The 22,093-nt window shown below is 39.0% G+C and overlaps 1 protein-coding gene across 8 annotated transcripts in view; it reads right to left on the bottom strand.

The window, feature by feature from the left end:
- Pax (paxillin) overlaps positions 1–22,093 on the bottom strand; it is a 72,901-nt gene that overhangs the window by 38,069 nt on the left and 12,739 nt on the right. Inside the window, exons 1-2 of one of the 8 annotated variants that reach the window (XM_022071130.2) lie at positions 11,765–11,966; positions 9,982–10,202 (exon numbers count right to left, since the gene is read on the bottom strand). The exons of 3 other annotated variants lie outside the window; for them this stretch is intronic. In XM_022071130.2, the coding sequence (XP_021926822.1) occupies positions 9,982–10,108 (127 nt within the window). In that variant the 5' untranslated portion in view covers positions 10,109–10,202; positions 11,765–11,966. Of the gene's footprint in view, positions 1–3,201; positions 3,737–9,981; positions 10,203–10,840; positions 11,092–11,764; positions 11,967–15,980; positions 16,003–22,093 lie in introns of those variants that run through there. 4 more of the 8 variants (XM_022071129.2, XM_087349272.1, XM_022071128.2 and 1 more) reach the window with 4 other exon arrangements.

Genomic DNA, 22,093 nt, shown 5'->3' with positions numbered 1-22,093 from the left:
ATATGAACAGGATCCTTCCATCCTTTTCTCGGACTGGGACCTGTTCATATACGTTCTTGGCAGATGATCCAAAAGTGGTTTGCCATTGCCTTCTTCTGTGTGTGAATGGAGTAATTGTTGGGATGCCACGGAGAAACCGGGGAAGAGCCCGGAGGAAAACTCCGTGTTGCCTAGACCACGGCCTTGCCCAACACAAGTTATAAATTCGGGCACCGCCGGGAATCGAACCCGAGACCCCAGGATTACAAGGCCAGCGTTCTGACCGCTAGACCACCGTCGGTCAAGAGGCTTGATATGCGAATAAAAAATATTTTGAAAAGCAACCCGCACGAGTTGTTTTTCATATAACACACCTTTATTTTTCCCTTTACGTCATTAAGTATTCATTACATTACAAATATAACAAATACAAGTTTATATATCTTAATGAGATCAACTTCACGTCACCTATTAATTTTTGTTTCATGATCAATTTTTGATATATTTTATATTAGAACTCTATTGAGGACATGTAAATATGGCATTAAAATTTTAAGTGTGTACAAAATTAACTTCGTCTGATAACGTTTAAACCCCCTCCCCCTCCCCAACGCCTAATACCACGTCCAGAAATCCGCTGAGTAATTTCCGAGTTGAAGACTATTCTAATGCCATGCTAATGTGTGCCTCCAAGATCGGTCGGGTATGTACATCTCATGTGAAAAAAAGCACTTAAAGAAGTCTACAAAGTTAACAAGAGGAGTCAATCTTAGAAAAAAAACATGGGTATTTACACCAACTGGTTTTATCTTGCTCAAGACAGTCTTACTGCAGGCGTGAAGATGACGGATTTCCGATTTCTGAGCAACTACAGACTGCTTAAGTCAGTCAGTTTAGTTAGTCACCGGAAAGGCGTTTCAAAACATGTGACGTCAGTTGTTAAATATGAAGGCACGTCTCTTGAAGAGCAAGGCTGGGCCATCAACCTCAGCAACGAGAGGTTTGTGATTATTCCAAATGTTTGTACTAATACAGTTCCATGAATCTTTTACATGCTACACGAGTATTAGAGGCATCGCTTAGTTAGAACAGCATTCCAAAGGACCAGAATTCGATACACCATGGAACTGAAACAAACAATACTCACAAACTGAACAGCCTATCACAAATAGACGCCTCCTATTCATATGTTCATTAAGTCCAATACACAATAGCTGCCTACAAACGGACACATCATGCTATCTGTCGTATTGTCTCTCTCTCTCTCTCTCTCGGGGGTAAAATTAGATCGAAGGGCAAACGAATCCAACAGAACCTAAATTATGTAACAAAATAATGGGAGAAAAATACAATGAAGAGTTTCATACCTGTTAATCTTCATTTAATGTACTTAAGGTGATAAAATTCGGAAAATGTAATTAATAGACTGTTTATATAAAAAGCACGAGGAAAAGAAATTCACATGATAATCTTAAAGTAAAATCTCAGAAGAAGAGACAATTTTAGTGACATCGCAGTACGAGGAATATAACGCGAAAAATATCTGAGAAACGTATTGTAAAGATGCGTGTTGAATTAAAATATTTCACAATTCATTTCAATGACGGAATTTTGTAAAAACAATAATGGACCTTCAGATTCCATAAAAGCAGACATTATCTTGGCCAGGTGAAAAATTACGGCCGATCTCAATCATAAGAAGTAATCAGCATTCGACTAAAACAAGATGTCGGCCTATACAACACAAAATATCTACAGCGTTTCGTTTATAGTATTTGTTGATCATTTATATCAAGAGTGCACAAGTAACAAATAAGAAAGAGAACAAAAATCACCACGGAGACCCATGACACCTTCTATATTTGATAATGAAATCCGAAAATTCGACATCGCTAACAACAAAGCTACACCCCACTCCACCCCATCCCCCACGCCCACTACCACTGGCCAGCATCTCCGACCAGTCCAACAAAGCTGCTCACATCGTCACAATCTGCGTGTGTGTGTGTGTTTATATATATATATATATATATATATATATATATATATATATATATATATATAAATAAACCACCAGCCTTCTATCTCCTTTTCTATTTCCGAAGTTGTCGCATTCAAACGGGTTTCCCCACCAGATTGTTGTGCACATTTCCTCTTTCCTGGTGTGACGCAATACTTGCAGGGGAGCGCAGAACGGACTCTGTTCCTTCAAAATCCTAAACAAAAATACTGCATGGCGCACAAGTCTCCTAAAACCAGGCAATTTCCTGACCAGCTGAGAAACCATCACAGTTTCAATGAAGACCCTACACAATGGTGTCAGTTACACGGAAATTCCTGCATATGACACTCCGTGGAATCTTGATCCTGGTTCCCCATACCAAGACAAACATATGTATCTCCCCTTGCTTCAGCTATGAGAGACGCCCGTGTTTTCGAAGCAAACGTATCCCTCCACTCTGCGTTAAATAAAACCAAAAATACCAGAGATTGTATGAAAACAGTAAAGAAACCACGTACTACGATATAACACGGTTTCCCAGTACCTGTCTGCGTCAGTACTCAAGTCGTGACAAAAGCTGAGGGAGAATAAACAAAACTAAAGTACGAAAGAAATATGTCAACATCAGCATACAAGTTTGTCATACAGCTTTACACTTACTGTTAAGAACAAGAATAAGCAGTAGGATTTGAGTTTCTCACGACGGCGAGTGCGAAGATGGCTGTATTCTGGGTTGTAGTACCGCGCAGTCTGGCAGAAGTTTAGTGACGTTTTATGATGGAGGCAGCAGGCACCTCTGAAACGTCAGTAAACTTCTACCAGACTACTACACGGCGCAACTCAGAAGACAGTAACTTTCATGAACAAGTACGCCACATCGAATTTTGTAGGGTCCGTAGATTTCTAACGATGGAGCGTTACTTTGTTTTAAATTGTCCAGGTTTGATGCTAGCTCAACCAGGAGACCCAATAAATAGATTTCTCTGTTTATCCCTTTTTATCTGATGACGGAAGCAGAATCCAACTTCCTAAAAAGTAATTTTAACATTTCGACGATGAACACGTCCACAGGTTCAAATATTTTTAAGCATTTTATGTTCAAACACTTGTTATTTCCATTGTTCCTTCAAAGTGGATTATCGTCACCAGGGTGCTGAACAGAGCCATAATTACAAAGACAACTGAGAGGCCTAAATCGCTCGAAAACTGGTTCCACTTACCTAGACTAAGCATGTTGTCCACTGACACCAGATGAAGTTCAGAATCGAAAGAATCACATGTTTCACCATATAGACCCGACACGGCGTCACCAGCTCGGTTTAAATCATCAATGACAAAACACTCTTCCTGGGATTCCATTGTTCTTCGCTTCGAGTGGCAGCGTGTGAGAAATTAAAACGCCTCACAGAATTAGATCTGATCACAGAATCTTCACTCCAGTTATTTAGTAATAACTGCAGTATAAATAAAAATTCTCTGCTTCGCTTAATCGTTGTGTGAATTATATGAGATCACAGACGTGCTATAAAGTAACAAATTTCTTTATATCTGAACGTCTATGAAAACTGCAGCTGATTTTCTGAGAGTATCAGTTATAAGCTCCAAACAAGACGCTTTGCGTATGATACAATATATACCAAAACTACTCAACACAACACCGACATAAAAATCTTTCACGTTAATACCTATCCATACACTTTTAAAAATCCATCAACATTAATTAAATTACGGAATATCACGTATAGAACACGCAAGACACGACATCACCGCAAAGACGACTGTCCAGTTCTGTCACAATGGTTTGCAGGGCAGATGTGTACGCAAGCAGTTTTCTACAAGGTTCCTGCGATTAAAGCAATGAGGTGGCTCGTCGACGAGGAAAAGAACATCGCGGTTTCGATACCATAGGACATGACGTCATCGCGGTTTCAACACCATAGGACATGACGTCATTGACACATTCACACGTAAATTAAACTTTCAAACATTCCTTTCCACGCCATCGAATATAATATAATGTACAAGATGGCTGTCTTCTGGGTTGTTGTGCCGTGTAGTCTGGTAGAAGTTTACCAACGTGCATTGATAAGCCAGGTTAGATAATAAACAGTCACTTCAGTGAAACTCTTATCTTCTGTCCTCCACAGTGGCCCAACTTTGCTCGGCATTTATCTAAATATATATTAATAAAACCCCTCTTTTATGGGCGATTCGAATACATGTGAGAGCGCTTATAACCAGTGGCATTTCCATCTGAGTTCGTTCTCATTTGCAAAATAGTAAGCCTACTTTCCCCAAACGCATTCTGAATATCGATGTTTCCGCACCACGACTCTAAAAGAAAACATGTCAGTATGGGACTTCAACCGCACAGCCTCAAATCGTATCTCCGTACAACAAACAGGCAGAAACATTAAGAAGGCCATTAAATACGACCACACTTTAGGTACAATTTGGCTGCACGCGACAGAGACAAGCGACCGAGGCAAGCGACAGAGACGGGAGACGGACACATCGCAGCTTGTCGCCACACACTTTTGAGGTGACGACCGACACATGCGGCAAAGTGTTTGTTTTCTTTGTTTTGTTGAGACATACGTGCACATATTCTGTGAAAAATGAGTACAAAAATGCTTCTAAAAAGGTTACTTGAAGAAGAAGAAGATGATGATGTGTTGCTGTGTTATTTGTTGCGAAAGAAACAAAGAAAACCTATTCAAAACCAGACGTGAAGAAGGATCTTTCTGTCTGTTAATAAAGAATCATTTATCATTAGAATATTCCCATCCTTGTATGACTCGACCTCAGGATCGAACAGTGGTCGGTTTTCTGCTACCAATTCTACCAATTGCTCATCTTGGTCACCAGTAAATTTAATTTCTGCCATTATTTTACTCAACAACACACGTGCTGCCTGAGCCCGTCGCGAGACACTACTGGTCTGAGAGCGGTCTCCTGTGCTTTGTCTCTGTCGCTTGTCTTTGTCTCGCGATCGTAATTGTATTTCATACGATTGTACAGAGAGCAGACAGGAAGCGACCAGTCTCGGTCTCGTAACTCTGTCGCCTGCCTTGGTCGCTTGTCTCTGTCGCGTACAGCCAAATTGTACCTTTAGAGAAAACTGCACTGGTCACGCTGTTTTAACATATTAACGCAATTTTAAACATAACCAACCACAGAAAATATCGGTAATGATATTTTCACACAAATGACTCACCATCTGTCACTCCGGATCGCCAAGTACGCAAGAAATCCAGGAAGTGCCTCACAATTCATAGTAACAGTGTACAAATTGCAACGAATAAAACCACAAAGGAAGGAAACTGCGTTCGCTTCAGATTAACAAGCAACGGTCACGATTACTGGTATTACAAGCTCATGCACTGGCTTGGTACACTTTAGGATTCCGAAGGATTACAGCTTATAGATCTTAAAACCAAAATGCTTAATTATGTCCACCAAACAAATTCCACGTCAGGCCATAGAGTTTCAAGCAGTATCATCGTCTGGTGCTTCAAAGCCACAACAAATAAATAAGCAAAGCGGTGAATAAAATAATAACCAGAAATAAATCATAATTTAGACCAAGAATGGGCAACCTTTAAGATGCTTCGGGCCGGTTCTAATTTTTCTACCATGGCCGCGGGCCATCATATTACATATCAAGTAAATTATTACCATTCGCTAAAAAAATTAAGTCTAAAATCGTGACTAGTGTAGTGTTAACAAAAATATAAAATCTAACACTGCTGGTCGGATAAAAACTGACGGCGGACCGGAATCGGCCCGCAGGCCGGGGGTTGTGGTTGTATATGTCAGATCTGTAAATTACCTATTCGCCGAACGCATTTGCATGTTTCAGAATTTATAAGCTGTAGCCAGAACTAATGTAATGTTTACACTGAGTACATTCTAAGCATTGCAAAAGGACATAAAACATTAACACTGATTCAGGTGCAGTGTTTATTATATCGTCAAAGTCACAAGCCCAGAGTGAATCCACTAACACATGACCTAATGCTTTATATATAGCACGTCATTTTCTCGCACAATTAACGCTTTATACACTGCCCTTCTTGGTTACACATAATTATATTTTAATTTACGCGTCACTACATGAAAACGTAATTGAACTTGTAGGATTTGAGGTTTTCACAGAGGTGAGTCTGAAGATTGCTGTCTTCTGAGTCATTGCGCCGTGTAGTCTGGTAGATTTCCACCAATGTTTCAGAGGTCATACTGCCTCCATCATAAGGGCGATGAATGTGCCAACGAGCCCTTTCCGCTACAGACTACACGGCGCAATAACCCAGAAGACAGCAATATTCGTAATTGAACTTCAACAAGCACGCACAACGCGAAATGATTGCCGTCTCTAGAACCTATTTCTGCCATCGAAATGGAATAATGTGCATGGCTTCTTCATCAAATAATTGGGTTTCGTACTACACCCTGCATTGCCAATGTCCGTCAAGCCGCTGTTTCAGTCAATCTTCATCCTATACTTTACTGTTCATATTTTTAGTATTAAGTGTTTCCAGACTTCGCTATTTTTGGATGTCGATCCATTCTCCTGGCCTTCTTATTTCTGTATTTACTTCTGTCGACATTTTGGTACTACATGATCTGTTGACAGCACCGCCAATCTTGTTTCAAAGATGGCGAGAAAGCAAACGCCATCTTCCTGTCTGCAGAGTTTTAAGCTTGCATCCAGTCTCTTAGCACAAATGGAACAGTGGAAGCAGCAAGAGTGCCGACCGGCACAGTTTTTGTCCTTCGAGTTCAATGTGCAACTCTGGCTTTCGGGGATGAGTCGCTTCGAATGTTGAGTCATTCTTCGTTTCGGCAATCATTGCAGTTGCTGTCTTCCTGGTGAATATATCAAAGATGCAATTCCAATGTTCTTCCCCGACTCACCCCGTGACTTTAAACGGTTCAATAATCAAAGTTCGAGTATTCTATATGTACACGGATTTTAACTTTTAAAAAACGTGTATTTATCTTTACGAGTTACCGACACATAAAATCTTAGTAAGAAAGGAAAAATATAATGTCTCCCTCGAGGAATGTACTTGTACATCAAGCTTCGATGTAAGCTGTATGTAAGCTTGGAAGCACGTTAAACAAAAACGTGATGAGACGGATTAAAATCTAAGCTTAACGAAACAACGAGAAAAATCAACACAATAAAAATATCTATAGTTCGCGCGTTTACATTTTCGAATGTGCAGAATGTAAAAACGAACTTAAACCAGCACCTATCAGTGTGTGGGTTGGCGTCATGTGCGCTAGTTGGAATGGAATCAAATGTACAGAGGACGCGATATATTCACATTATCATAAATAGCATTGACCGAATTCCAGCCAAGGGGATATCCGTACGACTGATTTTATACTCTCCAAATAACTAGGTATGAGTCAATAACGCCAGAGGAAAAAAGCATCTAACAACGCAGTTGAGCTGTTAGCACTCATGCTCAACATAAAAGAACCTCGGGTTCAAATCTCTGCTCGGACATCAATCCCTCCTTATAAATTACTGAATAACAGCTTAAAGCAGACTACTGCACATCCTTCCCAACTCATCAATCACAAACATTCTCACATTCGGCGCTACATAACGTATACGGATGAGAAATTGCCGTAAAATAAAACAATAATCTAGACGCCAAAGTTGCCGCTGTCTCTAAGCACTACGCCATGACAGTGCGTATGGGACATAGAAGTAAGGCTCCACGTATTATAGATCTTGGTACTAGATAAATGTAAGTAGTCACCATCACGTTCCAGCCGCTTTATTTCCGTGGGTAAAGTTCCGGTCGTGGCGGCAAAGTGATAAATCCCTTCTCTGATAGTATTACATTACTACTTTCTTTACTTCGGTCTTTGTACATAGTCGTTTGATATTTCTATTAAATTTAAAATATTCACGTTCCCAAGAATGGATCTTCTTTCGTATTCAGATAAAAAGGGGAGACACCTGTTCTGTTGGATCTTGTAGACGCCGGGAATAGCTACGTCAACCAGATCCAATACAGCAAGTCCTCCCCTTTCTACCTGAAGACGAGGAAGATCTACACTTGGAAAAGTTGTGATTTTTAAAGATTTTTAAACAACTTGCAACAGACGATGGATAACTTTAACAAAACAGAAAAATTCGTGCCCAGCTGTCAGTCAAGTAGAGGATTAAGTTGTCCCAGTGCCGAAGAATCATGTCATGAAAGTGCATGTGATATGTACAGAAAAAGTTGAACAATCTAGAACTGGAGACGTGTGGTCAGCTTCAAGTTCCAGGCGCTTTACTGCAGTGGAAAAGGGCCCGATGTTCACACCTAGGTACGCATGAATGTCACTGTGCCCTTGGGCGTAAGCCCAATTTTCAACAACAAACAATGCTTACCACTGTGTGCAGGTGACTGTGTTGGACAGACGCCCAGATTATTGCACGCTGACGAATTAACAAGTAACTTTCGCTTTGTCCGTCCGTCTATTCGTGATCTTAGTACCGCCAAAGCTCTCGCTCACGACAAAGATCTAAGATATTCAGCCACATTATAGATTGCATACTTACACATACACACACCGAATATAGCAGATTAAAGCAAGTATTCCCCAACTCTTGTATTCTGAGGTCCCTTGATGTGATTGTATCCCCCACTTACTCAAAATGTGATCTGGCAATTTCAAAATGTAAATACAAATAAACCTTAATGATATATACAGATCACCTTTCTATTAAAATATATTATAATTTTAATGTGACCTTTTGACAGCAATTTTGATATAATTATACAATCAGTCCCCCAAAAGAAAACTCCAGGACCCAAGGAGGGGGGCAGTGGATACCACTTTGGGAAATCCTGGTTCAGAGGTTAACACTCCTGCTTTTTATACGAGAGGTCCCGGATTCGATAACCGGCTCAAAAGCTACACTAGACGAGATCATCCGTAGTTTTCTCAGTCTTTCAAGGCAAATTGTGGTACATATTAAATAGGCCACCACGGATTTATTATCACGTCGTCAAACACCATCGTTCTCCCATTTGACGCTATATAACACATCTGCAGTTAAAACGTCGTTAAATGTAAAACGAAACTACATACAAACACACAGTAGACCAGGGGCCATGTCCAGGACCAAACAAACCTAACGCAAACACGTTTCATCTGATAAAACATCACGTTCCATAAAATGGTGAAGATAAAAATCAATGTCTCTGCCAAGAATCGAATCTCGGTAACCCGGTCTGTAACCAATCGAGGACCGAGGCTGCAGCAACCTGTTACAGTACTGATCCTTTCACTAGGAACCCATGCCAGGCAATAAGAAGCCTGCGCCTAACTGCCTGAATTAAAACGAGGCTGAATAATACTTCAAACTCTTTGAGGCTGAAAGTTGTTTACTGAATGTCAGAATGGCCAGACAAGGAGGATCAAAATGCTGACAGGTCAATTCAACTTAAACTTTACCCTTTTGATTCTATTACAGATACGAAAGCCCAACATTGTGCCCAGTTTTAAAGTATACCAGATTTTACATTTTACGGTTTTGAGTCCTGGTATCATTTACGTACCAAAATTTCGAAATATCCTGATCTAATTTTTTCAGGAATTTAAATGGTAAATCAGGTTTTGAGATATGGATATGGGGTGGGGGAAACAAAACATAATTTGAAACAAAAAATAATTTGAAGCAAAAAATGATAACTTTTAAAGGCCATTAGCTGGTTATATATGATTCGATCGAAAAAAATTTAATACATGCGAAACTTAAGCTTATGCATCACAGCTAAGATCACTGCATACAGGAATAGATTTCAGAGTCGTGTAAATAGAATGAAGGTATTTGCAAGAGGACAGCATGTAATTATAAACGTACAAAACTAAGAGTAAGCGGAATGCAAAGGAAACAGTGGAAAGATTTTGAAAGCAGTACCTGCAGGAATTAAGATGGCTAATCAAAGACATGAAAAATCGTTGCATAGTTTACTGGTGCTTACCGAAGTAAGTATCCCAATCTCCACGATGTCTGAACTGCAACTTTGTCGGACTTGGTCGTGAGGTTTGATAATGCGAATGGTAATACGAAGAGGAACGAGGTGACGGTGTTCGGAACGACGTTGCCATGTTACAAAACACTTCTCTTAAACACTCGAAACCAAAAGCAATAGTGCACACTTGCGAGGTGATGCGAAGACTTCACAACACTGCAAATCACAGCCTACAAAAATGAATCCAACATTCGTTACGTGACTGTAAGTCCAATCAGACCATTATAAATTACGGCACAGAATATGAAACAGGAGTCCAAGGAACTTCAAACACATATGTTGACTTTACGAAAAGAGCAATGCCACTTTCGTAATTCCAGAGCAAATTATGATTATTTTACTGTTTCGAAAACACAAGCTAGCATTAGACACTTCACAGTTTTTGAACTTGCCTCTTACGTGTGTGTAAATTTGTGTCTGTACCTGTGTAACTGTTGTAAATTTGTGTTCTATGACATTTATAAATAATTCACAAGTGTGAAAACTTCATGGTATTTTCCGTATATTCAATGGAAATGCGTATTTTCAATGTTCAGTACATGTATTCCATTACTTTAATTTAGTTTAAATTCACGACTCTATCTACATATGCAATTGCTTTGCTGGTTTCGAAACTACGCTGCTCTTTCTGTGCAGACTTTCCTTGGTTCTCCTGAAAACACGTAAACAGTGGATGACCTTTAACACGCTACAGGTACAGCATGTCGTCACGATAAAGATGATGTCATAAGGCAGAAAATAGATCGGTCAATAAATATTTTAACAAATCGCAAAACTACAAACGTCACTGACTACGAGCTCTACTTACACAGTCACGTTTCACAACGGTATTTGCCGAGATTTTCCCTGTTCACTCCCACTGACCACGAAATATTTGTTACCACGCCGATTGTCTGCAACGTAACTGCAACCACTTGATCATTTGGTTCTTCAACGACGGACGACAGGATGGCCAGAAGCACACGTTAGCTAACCTACTGTACAGATGTGCCAAGTTTGATTCCTATTGCTCAAAATAACTTTTCACAAGGCACTGCTACTGTTCACTGGAACTTCTATCCCTTTCTCTTAGCGAAAAATTAGGTTACACAACACAAGTTGTACACAGCTAGATGGGACGTCTCGCGAGCAAATGAGGCCAATTTAAAAACACGCATGAGAGGACAATTAAGGCTACAAAACGAACCACTAACAAAAAGAGCAGTGAATTTGTGTCATTATAACTCTCTGAACTGCTTATACTTTGGAAGAAGTTAATACACCGTGTGTGTGTTCAAATGACACTATACACATCCTTATCACTACTATAAATACAGCGTATTATTTGTGATAAAGACTTGGAAAAATTCCATGCAAATTCTGGAAGAATACCAAGGATAACTTGTGTACTTCTAGAAAATGAAAACAACCTTAGAATCCAATCACCTCACAGAAGTAAGTTGGCTCAAACTTGTGGGAACAAGTACGATCTCGTTGTTTCTTAATTAATTTAACAACGCTCTGTAAACTATACAGATTATATAAACCCGAGAGTTCACATGTAAGTAACACAACACAATATCATTCTTCGCTTGAAACTGGTGAAAATGTGGCAATCATCTTCAAAAGTAGGTAAATTCAGATATAAATTTTGTGCATGTACCACAACGTATTAAAATACTCCTTACATAAACTTATGACAGGAATCTAAATATCCTACAAAGACAAGAGACGCCTTCCAAACAAAGATTACCTTCACTAAAAACACTTTACAGCCATTATACAGCTCGTAAGTAATTACAACAGAAATACATTTGCCATTTTGAAAATTCTGACAGTATCTTAAAAACACATGCTTTCTAAGTTTCCAGCTGACATTTAGTCAACATAACATTAAGTGTATTGTACATTTTATCGCAAACCAACGACTCGAGATATTACAAGTGTGAATATAGCAAGACGTAAAGAGTAGCACCAATGAGTGATAGTAACAAACTAAATATGAACGGAACAAACGCTACGCTTATTATGTCCTGGATTTGAACTGTGAAGGTCAGCAGAGATAGAGAAGGATTTTAAAATCCTACGAGCGCCTACGCAAATACAGCTACTGGTTGCAGGGGTATAAAGCATACAAGCAGCCAAACATAAAAAATCTCTTTCCCTCTAAACCTACACCAGCGTTGAAGCTCATCCTGTAAATAGTATGAATACTTCCTAATGAACTCTTCACGATGCTGCATTCGGCACTAGTCTTTCCGTAATTTCGTGTTGCATTCTATTCACAACGGGGAGGCCGTGTGTCGTCGCCAGCATGTTTTATGGCCGAAACATAAAAAAAATAGATTTCCAATAAACTTGTTATTAATGGGGGTCTACACTAAACGATGTCGGGCAAATTTATTTCGCTTTAAACAAGTGCAAATTCTCTGACTTGATGTTTTGCAATTTTGGAAAGATAATGCAATGAGAGTTTTACAGTTTATTCCGCAGGGTTCCTTAATTTTGGAATATGCCGCTGGCGAGATGATGTTATTAACGTGTGAACCTTCAATCCTAACCGAACTTCAGCCCCGTGAACGCTCAGCAACTCCTCGGACCAGGGTATCGAACTTCTACTATGTACGCGGGAACCTTACGCGCCCGTCCACAAAATTACAAGAGGCTTTGTACAACCCATCGCACTGTATAACAAGGCCTGCACTGCCACACGTTACGCAAAAAGGTAACGCTGCCCTTTTACGCGTCCTTAAATTTGCATAATGTACGCACGTCAAACCGCCCGAATAACACTGGCACATGCTCCTACAGCAACAAGAATGAGACACTCGAAGCATGGCCTGTCTCATATATTTTTGATAGCCCTGATCTCGGTGCCTACATGAATAGCAACGGGGTCTGTCCTCCTACCTGCAAACTACCCACATCAGACCACCACTCGGCCCATCGCCGTATTCAGAGAAACCAGAACGCCTACTTCCATTATGCACTTGCAAACGCAACACCTTCCTACACGACATTTGTATTCCACAACTGAATTCCAATTCTAGTGTAAACAAGAGGTACTTACAGGGTAAATGGCAGTCACGATCGCCACGATCTCCCCAACACAGTACCGGTATGTCGAGGCAGATCGTGGACAGGGTAGTTCCACTCACGGCTTAGTAGTAGGAACAAGAAAATATATGTGACATAATTACAATAACATTATAGAATTCATGTACTCGACAGCAAGTCTAGGCATCTTATCCCCTTTAACAACGACATTCCAGCAATACAATGATTAATTCACAGAGGGTCAACTACCTAGCACACACGTGGCTCCTACCTTACGCCAAGTCCTGAATCACAATATAATGTATTTCATAAGACCCAGTATATTAAATTAACGTCCATTTCAATTTTTGCATGAAGAAATGGAGGAACATCACTAACAGCTACTGTATCTCCGATGGCAACATTTTAAACTCGCCTCTGAATGTCTTTGACGGTGGTACGTTATTTGTTTTAAATTTTATCAATCGACTGTTCTTGAAAAGTCTTCTAAAAAGTTACTATGTTTCGAAGGATCTATCTTCCTTAGTTTCATTCAAAAATTAGAGGAGACAACTATCCGGCAGACCTGATCAGTGGACAAAGCCCGAACACACACGTCCAGAGGTTGACTAATACTGACATCCGAAGGTTTGTGACAATGATATGTTATCGAAACAACGAACTCTCTGGACATTATCCATGTCTTGAGGTTTGCTAAAAATACTACGTTTTGGAGACCGGACTCTGTCTCCGTCCTCCGTTTGTTACTACTGTTTTCGTTAGTCATTTTAAAGGGCCGATTTTCATAAGCAATATAAGCTAACCTACACAGCTAACAGCAAATCCTTACACAAAATTTTCAAATCCTGAGAGAACAGGCCTATCTGCACAGTTAGCAACAGAGAGAAACAACGAATAAAGATAGTCGTGATATACAATGGAAGCACACAGATTCCACAGGCGTTCTTCAAGCGATTCACAAGTGTTTAGTAATTCTCAAGGTCAGAACAAATTAAACAGTGTTGTGAACATCAACAGGAGCAGCTGCTCACATCTAACATCAACCTCTAAACGTCGGAGATGAAACACAGCGATACTACAAACGCACATGCCACGTAAGAGATCAGTGTAAATACTGCACTCTTTCGGGACCTTCTTAGTAAGTATGCAGAACAGATTTAAGTCATAAAATAAGCATTCCTTGAACCAATTACACACCCAATGCTTCCGTCAAAATATGGCGGAGGCAGCAAGCATCTCTGAACCGTGGATAAACTTCTACCAGACTACACGGTGCTACGGCCATCTTCGTACTCACCGACGTGAGAACCTCAAATCCTACTGCTTTACATACGGCAAAGTGCATTAAATGTATAAACAAGATTATAATGTAGAAAAAATCCGATGACGTGTGTTATTATCCCTGCAGAATAAATAAGAAAAAAAACTATGCACTCCAGTAAAGAACCGGTGGTTCACTCCGGGAATTGGAGAAATTAAGACTTTCGTCATCTTCTCACAGAAGTCCCTTAGCAATCACGAAAGCCAATGCACAGTGTTCCAAATAAGGCAAGGCTGGCAATGGAATGTTGCCTGCCGATTTGGTTACTCAACGTGGTCCATATCACAAAGTAGAAAACCTGTTGAGTTTCCATTCCGTAAGAAGTTAAGAGCGGTTTAAATACGGGAATTCTAGCTACTATTCAGTTCAAAATCTTGTAGTCCCGAATTATAGAAACCTGTAGACTGGAACGCGGTGGTTTATACCAGTGCTGAAAGTCTATCACTCCAGGCGAAAAAATGCAGAAGCCTGCTGAGGAAAATAAGTTAAACTGCAGAAGATATAAAAAGCGGGAGAAGAAAATTACATAATAAGAAACTTCAACTGCCTCAAACGAAGTTACTGCATATATCACTTTATTTCGTTAAACATTGTCTACATCAAAAATATTGACGATTTCTGTCTTCTGGGTTGTTGCGCTGTGTAGTCTGGTCGATGTTTAGCAACGTTTCTGAGGTCATACTGCCTCCATCATCAGGGAGGTGAGTATGAAAATTTCTGTCTTCTGGGTTGTTGCGCTGTGTAGTCTGGTAGATTTCCACCAACGTTTGCCTCTGTCGTCAGGGCGATTCAGATTACACAGCGCAACAACCCAGAAGACAGAAATTTTCATACTCACCTCCCTGATGATGGAGGCAGTATGACCTCAGAAACGTTGCTAAACATCGACCAGACTACACAGCGCAACAACCCAGAAGACAGAAATCTTCATACTCACCGCTGTGAAAACCTCAAATCTTACATCAAAAATATTTCTAATACAATGGCTGACTTCAATGAGATTTGTGTATTTACGGCGAATTTTAATATGTTTACGTTTCGTTTTTAAAGTTTCATAAAATTCGGTTAGAACTTTATGTAAAGTAGGTGACATATAGTACCGATATGACCCGAATTAAATTCTAAATGTCACTTTCAGTGCAGACCCCGCAGATACGAAATTTAATCGAAATCCGGAGAGCATGTTTACTTACGTAAGCAGAGCATGAGAACCGGGCTACCAAACACGGTCAGATGAAACTCACACCAAACATCGCAGTTAGTGGTTATCACTCCTGATTATGTATTCGGTAAGTCTCGGGTACAACGCTCTGGGCAAAAAACCTCATGAAACAACCCAAGTATCAAATCAACCGTAAAAATACAAAAAACAAACAGAAAGATCACCTTGAAAAACAGCGAATAACCAAGATAGTTGAGTAGCCATATATAAGCTTCTGTAATCACTGGCATCAAACACACTAATGCCACATGGTACTTCTGTCTTTCAAAACAAGTGTGCTCAAGATGTCCACTGTTACAACATAGCATCACATGTATCAGCACTGCTAAAACATTAACATTAACGTTCTAATTAATGATTAGGACTCACCATTCATGACCAACCGAGGTATTCACACGAGAAGTACAACACAGAGTTAAAATTGCGTGGAATGTACCCAACTGGGATTCCAGAAATTTGTATATCGAATAAACACTGATTCCGGAATAATAATATCAACAACGCCTTCTGTTCGAAGGACACGCAGACCACAATTATTATATTTTCCCCACCGCACACACACACAGATCACTACAAAGAGCAACCAGTTATTCTACTCAAGTAGCAAGATACCGGTGAGAGTGGCTGTAACGTACGTGACGTCACATATACTTGGCCTGGATGGCGGCTACTGAAGTAAATCTCAAGATCTGCAGTCAATGCCACTTCTGTGATTCTCAATATCACCTCCATTTTGCCTTTCAGACCCACCGTACAACCGAGAATGGTAGGTCATTCTTTCCCGTTACAACAACAAGACTTACATTTGAATTTCGAATTTGCAGTTCTTTGTAAGACTTGAGGTTCTCACAGCGGTGAGTATGAAGATTTCCGTCTTCTGGGTTATTGCGCTGTGTAGTCTGACACAGCGCAATAACCCAGAAGACAGAAATCTTTTGCAGTTCTTTCTTTACGTTTGAAATTTCGTGTTCATTTCTGCATCAGAATATTCTAAAAGTTAGAGCAAGAAAAGTGGAATAAGAACGGACAAACTGAACAGGACGAAAAAGTACAAAATGTAATTAAAATGAGCGATAGGGGAAAATAAAACAGTGAAAATGAGAAAATGGAGAAGAAGAAGAAGCAGAAGGAAATGTAGGGGAATAAAAAAACAAAGGAAACATTTTAACACCTTATTTACATTCTCCAAGAAACCATCATTCCTTGTCTGGGTCTAAAACTGGTAAATAAAAGAACCAAGTTAAAATCTGGGACGGTAAACTGGCTATCCTACTATCAGCGGTTTTCCCCGGTCATGTAAGCACATAACCTGGAACTGTACCAAGCGCAGTACACTCATACTTCGTATTTAGCAGGAACGGGCTTTAAACCTGGGCTCGAAGACCAGATTTCTTGGGGTACTTCGTTGTTTCCCACAACCACTACAGAGGTAATTCGAGTCTATCAGTCGACATTAAGCAATTGATAAAGTGTCCTTCAAACGACATCTAACCTTGCAGGCGAATGCGCCATACTAGCGTGTCTCCGCATTTGGCCACCCGCTCGCCAGAGAACACCTAGCATCGCTGCCGGAAACGCGTAGTTTCCGGAATTAATAGAACCTGTAAGTGTGCTGAGTCAACAGGGCATTTTGGAAGTCTTCCAGAAAGTGTGACAAATGCAGGAAGAGGGACTTCCCTGCTGCAGACATAACGTTTCCTTTAGCTCTTCTATTTCAGTGTACAATAATAACTAATCTTACAGAAAGAATGCGTTCTCTGAGCGGTTGGCTAAAAATTAATTTTCCATTAATATAAATACAACAGGGAAATCACATATATATCCTGCAATAAATAATGCACACAGAATGTAAATATATGCTAAAACGTTCAAATATATTTTTAGTTGCCATAATAAATGGTAATCAATTTAAAATTAACACTAATTATTAAAATACTCACATTTACTGTTAATTTTTTGCAATAAATTAATGAACTGATACATTATCATTATTATATTGTACATTTATATATTTAGTTCATTGGTTGTTTGTTTTTAATTGTTATTTTTATTGTTGCTAGTGCTTGGCTGTTATTGGACTTTTGGCTGTTGTCAAGCATTCTAATAAATTAATTGAATTGAATAATACAGAACAAGTTAGGAGATGTACGCATGGTGTAATAATTATTTCTATCTCTTTCTCTGTTATTGCCTACATATTTTCAGAACAAAGATGTTAACCTTCCAACTATAATGAAAACAGTAAGAAATATGAAGAATTGTGTTCTGCATAAAGTGCGTGTTTAATTTTTCTCTACAAGTTACAACAGAAGCAACGTTAGACTTTCAATCACAGATACGACAGCTGGTGCCATGGGCCATAACGATGTATTGTGAGGTGGTGGGACATTACTTAAGCAACAACACAAAGTTTCGAATGCACAGTACGTAGTCCATAGTAGCCTCCTGGAATCTGTATTAGTTCTTTGCACTCAAAGCAAGAAGTGAACACACAATGAAGAGGTCGTGTCTGGATCCAGAGTCATTCCGTGGCTTCTTGGCGTATTCAACAACGCCATCTCAGTTGCTTAGATTGTGATTAATGAATCGGGAGTATGTGGTAGGAAGCTACTATGGCCTTCTTAAGATATCACAGTATATGCTTGGATGGACTGAGGAATTCCACGAAAAATCTCAGCAGAAACAGCCGGCCACCGGGAATATAATCGAAGCCGGGACTTCCCAAATACGGGGAACCACAAACAATTCAACAGTGACGTTGAAGATATGAAAAAGTCAAAAAGAATTTTTAAATCAAATTCAAGTGGCTGCGGCTCCATCTGCAATCTATAAAGTGAACGAACAGGCAGAAACATTGCAACCAGTGCCATCTATGTATTTTAACCATAACTTCCACCTTCTTCAACGCATGGATCTCGAACTTTTTTATGGCTTGATATGAGCCTGCTATCATGAAGTCCAAAAGAAAATACTGAAGTATCTCAACATTGCCTGAAACTGATTACAAATACCATGTGATCAAACTGTAGGCTTACGTTTTAAGCCTGCCTATTTACCATACAACAAGTACTGTTCAGAGACAGAGACTGAAGGAGGATATATCAGCCTTTTTACGTGTGAAACAAACGTACGAACAGGTCCTATCTGTCCCTATCTCTCCAGAACTATGAACTTCACTAAAATTTGGTACGAGATTATCGTGTAAGGCGGATTTAATTTTGATCGTGTCGAAGCACTTCGCAGACATGAAGGACGCGTCCATATTTACAGTCTCAAAAACGGCTAACCGTACAAAATAAATGGCACAGAAACAAATCTAAAATCTTCATGGGAAAGTGTCCTTGAGACGCTAATAGTCACTCAGATAGTCAATGAAGTCCCCGTAATTGATGGAACCAGAAGGTACCGTATTCACAAAAGTCCGCCACTGGTCATATGCTGAGCATTTGACGAAATATTCCCAAAAATCAACTAAGGCATTTGGAAACAATGAAAGAATAAATAATATAACGTGAAGAAAGGGAATTTTTCACTTGTTCGTTTGCAATGAATAACAGAAAATTATCTCGAAGCAGGCTGCATCTCCCTATTGCCAAGAAAATACGTCCAGGCACTGACATTTCTTAAGTGAAGACTGAAAGGATCTTTCCTCCAACAGACATTTATAAACATAAACACTTCTAAACTTCCAAAAAGATAATATACTTGACACACAAGAAGCAGATGAGCGTGATTCCATCTAATTATGGCAATTCATGTCATACATATGCCAAAAACAAGATAAGACCACAAACACAAATTACATCCAGTTCCACATAGCCTGGTAGAAGTTTACATACGTTCTGGAGGTACATGATGCTTCCATCATCAGTTAGATGACAAGCAGCAAGTACCTCTGAAACGTCGGTAAATTTATTTACGGCGTTACAACCCACAAGACAGTCATCATCATCATCATCATCAAGGCGTTGGCTCGTGTTTTATTTAATTACGTTTGTTGGTTCACTGGACATTGTCCACTGCCTGAGGTACGGCCTACATTTGATATACAACTGGACAATATTAAATGGAATAATGAAGAAAACCAGGCACCAGACGCACTCAAGATGCAATCGGAATATAAGCCAGACGCTATACTACTGTACCAACACATTATTTCTTCGAATCTTAAAATATCATTTCCGGTATATCTGCAGATTTTAAGAAATGTGTGTATTTTTTTTATTTTCATACTTTTAATGCATCGACTTATATAACTAAAAAACGTCGTTAAATGAACTACAAATAATTTAATGAAAATTACAAAAAGAGCATAATGCACTTACATTTTCATTTGCCTGCTACAAGCAGCTGAAGAACAACTTTAAAAAAATACAATTGTGTCAATTGGTTAACGACGTATGTGAAACATTAATAATTACAGTAGGATAAAAATTACAAAGGCATCGCTACTAGATGGAATCCCACCCACAAAGGCATTAAAAGTTATTGAGGTTCATCCATTGTGTGCTACTGTGGAAATAGCGAAATTGAAGATAATCGTGAGCAATGACATCATTCCTTTCTACGTGACCCGCCTTCGTATTTCCTCCGCCTTAAAACGCCATCCTACTGTAAGCAATACGCATAATGGAGACGACATAATAAAGGACAAAGAAGTCTCAAAGGCAAATCCATTCCTCAATGTTATGAATAATGAGTTTCTTTCAGGGGTGCAGCGTCTACGCTAACCATGTCAGCCCGGTTAAGACTTTGAAAAACGAAAATTAATAAGATGATAGAGTTGCGTCATATTGTGAAAATATATATTTAATTAATTAATCTTGTCCGTCTAATCACAATTTAAAATTTAAAATTAAGATATTTAAAATACCATGTGATGCTCCTTATCGAAACATTCGATTTACATTTGGAACATCACTTTCTCACTACATGTTTCGGTTCTTAGATGAACCATCTTCAGGTGTGTAAAAATTACAATTATATAAACTTAAAACTTAATCATAATTTCTTATATGCAACTTTTTTGTAGTTGTTTATCAGTTATTAGTGGTGTTCACTTCCAGATTCCATTTTAATATATTTGAAGTTGTTCTATATATGTGCGTCGTGTTCAAATAAACTTTTAGGTTGGTGAATGTTTTTTTTTTTTTATGTTTTTTATATCAGTCTGTATGTAAATAATTCAAAGAATAAATGAATATTAATGAATGAATAAGAATAAACAGAATAGAAAACAAAATAATATATTTGAAAAGTAAATATGAACATACCTGAGATGAGAGGTGTAGATAAGGAGCATCACATGGTATTTTAACTATCTTAATTTTAAATTTTAAATTGTGATTAGACGGACAAGAATAATTAATTAAAGAAAATTAATAAGCCTACGTTCGTGGTTCAGCAGAACATACAGAAGTCGTGCAGCCAGCGTTGTTAGCCGGTTAGCACAGGCTTACGTATCAAGAACTCTAGAAACTGGTACAGTGCATTTCAGAATCCCGATGGATTAAGCCTAGAAGATTTTCATTTTACTTACTAGTAGGTGTGTTTACAATATGCCATGTGATGGATAAATTTCTGGTGTAAAATTACAGTGACAGACACCAAACAACTACAGGAATTCTACATTAACAATAAACGTCACATGCCGTTAAATCAAAAACAGGTAGTGCACCCCTGAATTATATTAAAAAATGTTTACCTTTTCTTATATGACGTCTGTCTACTATACGAGCTATCTCCAGACCTTACCCCGCCGGACACTTTCTGTGGGGATTTGAGGATTTAAAAAAATTGTATTCAAATAGCCCGTCAAGTTTGGAGAAACTGAAACACTATACTGAAAAGACAGTTGCTAACATTGACCAAGAAACACTTCGCAAAGTCGCATGAAACACATTAGGAAGGGTTGATGCTTGCCTTCGAGAAGCCCCTATTATAAAGCTCTTCTGTTAAGTTCTTCCTAACAACAACTCGTTTGTCTTGTTATATCGACGTCACCAAAGCTTACAAGCTCTGTTGTAGGCAGGGTTGAATTTTAAACGGAACAGTAAGTTTTTCAGTACATCTAGTTTTATCAATGTCTGTGAAAGGATTAAAAAGATACACAAGTTCCTATTATACCCTAGAGTGCAATAGTTCTTAAAATGAATTAAATAAAATCAGAATAAAAGACATTTACTGTAGGAATGTCATACAAATTTTAATCGAAATCGATAGTTTAAGGGCTGTTATTTGGGGATACAGGACTGACATAACCAAAATAAAAGGTGTTTTCAAGTTATTTATCTAAACACATCTAAAATAAAGTTCCCCCAAAATGGACCTCAATGGAGAACTTCAGACAGGACTGCATTACCATACATGTGTGATAAATTACGATTTATTCCTTAACCGTGATGTCAGCGTAGATTACGCAAAACCCTGTTAAAAGAACAATAAAGAGTGAGTAAAATATCATGACTCACCGTACACACATG

Source organism: Zootermopsis nevadensis, unplaced genomic scaffold (assembly GCF_977971745.1).
Source record: "Zootermopsis nevadensis isolate Lab colony 2312 unplaced genomic scaffold, Znev_1.0 Znev_ptg000015l, whole genome shotgun sequence".
Taxonomy (NCBI): domain Eukaryota; kingdom Metazoa; phylum Arthropoda; class Insecta; order Blattodea; family Termopsidae; genus Zootermopsis; species Zootermopsis nevadensis.
This window is presented reverse-complemented; position numbering and strand designations above follow the sequence as displayed.